This window comes from Octopus bimaculoides, chromosome 26, assembly GCF_046866305.1.
Source record: "Octopus bimaculoides isolate indiv1 chromosome 26, ASM4686630v1, whole genome shotgun sequence".
NCBI lineage: Eukaryota > Metazoa > Mollusca > Cephalopoda > Octopoda > Octopodidae > Octopus > Octopus bimaculoides.
The window spans coordinates 2,869,888-2,874,887 of NC_142953.1; the positions used below are offsets into that span (position 1 = coordinate 2,869,888).

The 5,000-nt window shown below is 40.3% G+C and overlaps 1 protein-coding gene across 17 annotated transcripts in view; it reads left to right on the plus strand.

Annotated features, from left to right (window-relative positions):
* LOC106880702 (septin-5) overlaps nucleotides 1-5,000 on the plus strand; it is a 129,408-nt gene that overhangs the window by 49,160 nt on the left and 75,248 nt on the right. Inside the window, exon 1 of one of the 17 annotated variants that reach the window (XM_089342931.1) lies at nucleotides 1,512-1,660. The exons of the other annotated variants lie outside the window; for them this stretch is intronic. Within the exon in view, the coding sequence (XP_089199057.1) occupies nucleotides 1,640-1,660 (21 nt within the window). The 5' untranslated portion in view covers nucleotides 1,512-1,639. Of the gene's footprint in view, nucleotides 1-1,511; nucleotides 1,661-5,000 lie in introns of those variants that run through there. 17 annotated transcript variants of the gene reach the window in all.

Below are 5,000 nucleotides of genomic sequence, written 5' to 3' on the forward strand. Positions count from 1 at the left end.
TGTTATCAACTTCCTATTCCATCCATATGTTTAACAAACCACATCGTTTAAGATTCGCCCAGAGGCTAAAATAACATTAAACACACGCAGATGTGTGTGTCTATACACATACAAACATACAGACATACTATAAGCTTCTATGAGTTATTACATTAAAATGTTCTTCAATGCACGCCTGTTAGACATTATATATATATATATATATATATATATATATAGATAGATAGAGAGAGAGAGAGAGAGAGAGAATACATACATACACATATATATAAATAAAAGAATATATTTTTGTTTGTTTTTACGTACAGTAATAATAAAAAACAATTTTACATTAACCTGGTTGGTCACTCTATACTTTCGTAGAGTACAGATTTAGCGTTCTTAAACAACAATGTTGTTGACACTGACTTCGAAGTCACTGTCAGCAACATTCTTGTTTAAGAAAGTGTGTGTGTGTGTGTGCAGGCGTGGCTGTGTGGTAAGTAGCTTGCTTCCCAACCACATGGTTCTGGGTTCAGCCCCGCTGCGTGACACCTTCGGCAAGTGTCTTCCACTATAACCTCGGGTGGACCAAAGCTTTGCGAATGGATTTGGTAGACGGAAACTGAAAGAAGCCCGTCGTGTGTGTGTGTGTGTGTGTGTGTCAGTGTTTGTTCCCCACCATCGCTTGACAACCGGTGTTAGTGTATTTACGTCCTCATAAACTAGCGGTTCGGCAAAAGAAGTCTGACAGAATAAGACCCAGTCTTAAAGAAAAAAAATAATGTATTGGGATGGATTCATTCGACGAAACATTCAAGGCGGTGCTCCAGCATGGCCGCAGTCTAATGACTGGAAAAAGATACACATATATATATATATATATATATAATATATATATATATATATATATATATATATATACACACACACACACACGTATACGCACGCACACACAGAGAGTGCGTGTATGTATTACGTACACATACACATTCACGCAGCTACACACACACACAAACAATAGAAATGAGTTTGCTTGTCCAAGTGTTGCGATCACCGTCATCATAATTGCAATATTTAACACTCGACGACAATTACGTTCCCCAACAATAACAGAAACAGCAGCAGACGCAGCAAATAACAACAACAACAACAACAATCACCACCACCACCACCACCACCACAACAACAACAACTACTACCACCACAACAACTGCAGTCGTCCAAGCACCTTACACCCGCAACCCAAACCTAAACCACCCTTCCTCCTATCACCACCACTAACATTACCATCGCCGCCGCCAGCACCACCACCACTGGGAGCAGCAGCAGGAGTAGCAGCAGCAACAACAGCAGTTAACAAACAACAAAGCTATCGCAACACATCGCTCGTCGGTTGGTGACTGCGAACGGAGGTGTTTTACGACCAAACACCTGGTTGAACGCCCTCCAGGCTTACGAACATAACATCGACACACAAATACAGACATATCTATAGAAACCTACACGCACACACACATATATATATATATATATATATATATATATATATATTAGATATACATATGTAAGTACAAGCGTTACGTGCGCACTAAGTGAACTGGACCACACCACTGGATTTGGACACGTTAAGGAGTGACTTACGCACCCTTCCACCTCTATGAACGGCATGTACGTACAGGTAGGTGTGTTATTCAGTCTCTCTGTGTGTGTGTGTGTGTGTGTGTGTGTGTGTACGTGCACATATATTGGACTTGTTACCTGCTTTATTTTATAGATATGCTTATGTAGAAATATATTTTAATGAATCTACCTCCGTCTCTGTATAAGACACGCATATAATACGAGTAGGATCCAAACGAAGATATCCCCTAATAGCGGATGACACCAGGTGGCGCAAACTGTGCCAGTGCTTTATTTAACACACCACGCTAATTAACGTATACTCATTAATCCAAAATATTACATACATATATATATATATATATATATATATATATATATATGCATATATACATACATATATGTACATACCTACATATATATATATATATATATATATATATATATATATAAACATGCTTATATGGGCACAGGACGTCAAAAAAAATGTGAACGAAATGAGGAACGACACAGGCAACATTAAGAACAATCCCTTCATTAGTTGTCTCCTGTTTTATCTACTCCGCGTTTCGATATATATCGTCAGTTTAATCATAAATCCGAAAGAGAAACACAATCTAAGATATAGAGCAGAGTGCTTAGAGAAAGATGGTTATGGCCGGTCTATGGGCTTGCCCAGGATTTCGCGTCCACAAAGCGCTTAGCTTTCTCAGCGTCTAATCAGACCCTAACCTCTCTGACGAGACACTGTAAAACCCTGGGTGACCCCTCCGACCGGTCATAAACTTTTATATATAATGTTTGTTTTCGTGTGTAGTTACAATGAAATCAACTTTACATTTATCTGATGGGTTACTCTATAATTAAAGAGTTCGACGATAGCTTAACTGGCCGAAACTTCGAAGTCACTATCAGTAATATTGTTATTGAAGAATAATATAGATGGGTAGATTGATTTATTTATATATATATATATATATATATATATATATATATATATATATAGAGGAGAGAGAGAGAGAGAGAGAGAGAGAGAGAGAGAGAGAGAGAGAGAGACAGAGAGAGATAGAGAGAGAGAGAGATAGAGAGAGAGATAGAAAGAGAGAGAGAAAGAGAGAGAGAGAGAAAGAGAGAGAAAGAAAGAGAGACGTTATACACATACGCATATATAGAGAAAAACTTGTGTGTGTGTGTATATATATATATACACACACACATCTACGTAAATAAACACACACATACTGATTTATTTAAAACGTCGCAAATTCTTAAGACAGGAGGTATGGGATTCTGAGATGTTCATGCTTTTCTCACAAACAAGGAGTCAAAAAAAAAAGGGAAATGAAATCTGTACAGTACTTGTTACCTTTAGCGTCCACATTTTTGTTTTTTTTATTATTTTGACAGCTTTGTTAACACGTGTTTGTTTATATTGCAACACACTACTTCCTCGCTTTATCATGACACATTCAACAACAACAAAAAATACTCCAAGCCAATTAAGGAAAGAACCTGTAGTCGGTCTTTCAGATTGCTAGAAACAGCAGCTAAATCCCCATCAATTCATACCCTACCCTCTTAAAAAAGTAAGGGCACATTAGATAAGGTGCTGAAAACTTCCTAGCTTTGGATAAAAGAAAATACAGGTGGGCCAGTTAATTATGATTCTATGCAACATATTCCCCTCTCAGATTCACGCACTTCTTGCAGGGGTCCTTCAGTTTTTCTAACTCGCAAGGTTCGATCTCCAGCCAGGCCTTTCGCGACATCCTTAAAGACAGAAACTTTTCATCACCCGTTTGTGTGCGTGTATGTGTGTGTGTGTGTGCGTGTTCTGCACTGTATCCTCTTTACCAAATCCCACCCACTCGATGTCGGCTCAACCGGAGGCTTTTGTAGAAGCCACTTGCGGAAGGTACCGCGTCTGCGTATAGCAACATAGAAACTTGAAACCCCTGTGAAAGCAAAGCTGACTCGTTCACCGCACGACTATACCTTGCACCTGTTAATCAATAATCCAGAGGTTTTATAGATCGGGTAGCTGTGATCATTCAGGTGTGGCTGTGGTGACAGTGGTGGGGGTGTATTCGTTGTTGACTGGTTTTTCAATACAGTTAAAATTATAGAACGGTATATATATATATATATATATATATATATATATATATATATATATATATACTAGGTATCACACACACACACAAATATATTTATACATACACGCAAATATAGTCACGTATATATACATGTAAACACAGATATACACACTCAGTCCTACTGCGTGGCACCACAGAAAATTTGTATAACATTCCAGGGATTCTCCTTTTGAGGTTCCTGGGCTGAACACATGTACGTAATAACACATGGAGGACACAGCAATACTGGCACTCCGTCGAGGGTTCCAGTTGATCCGATCAACGGAACAGCCTGCTCGTGAAATTAACGTGCAAGTGGCTGAGCACTCCACAGACACGTGTACCCTTAACGTAGTTCTCGGGGATATTCAGTGTGACACAGAGTGTGACAAGGCTGACCCTTTGAATTACAGGCACAACAGAAACAGGAAGTAAGAGTGAGAGAAAGTTGTGGTGAAAGAGTACAGCAGGGTTCGCCTCCACCCTGCCGGAGCCTCGTGGAGCTTTAGGTGTTTTCGCTCAATAAACACTCACAACGCCCGGTCTGGGAATCGAAACCGCGATCCTATGACCGCGAGTCCGCTGCCCTAACCACTGGGCCATTGCGTCTCCACAGTTTAATACTACTGTCTGGTCATTCATCCAGTTTGCTGTAGCCATCAAAGGTAATTGCTGTAAACGTCTTGCATTTACAAGGGGCTTTTTTTGGGGGGGGGGGGTTGTGGAGGTGGTTAGTAGTCGATGAGGTGCCACTCTGCAACACAAACACCTCATCCTTTTAATCTAAGGCGGCGGCGAGTTGGCAGAATCGTTGGCACATCGGACACAATATACATATATATATATATGGGATGGCAGTGCTAAGCAGTGATGTGCAGAAACAAACTTGTTACCAGTTTCAGACATATTTGAACTTGTAAGAAAGCTATTCACTATGTTTTGTCATGGAGAAAATTTCTCGCTGTAGACAAATTAAGCGCAGGAGTGGCTGTGTGGTAAGTAGCTTGCTTACCAGACTACATGGTTCCGGGTTCAGTGGCACCTTGGGCAAGTGTCTTTTACTATAAGCCTTGTGAGTGGAGAAATAATACCGAAAGATTTCCAAGTCCACACTATTACGAACAGTGGTGGTGGTGGGGGGACCTTGTCTCTGTCTCTGAGGGCATCGCCCTCCATCCGTACTTTTCTCCCTCACACTAATCTCAGAGTTCCTGAAAAAAAGGTGGGGGTCATAGCACTTCCCCTTTGTTTATCTGACCAAGT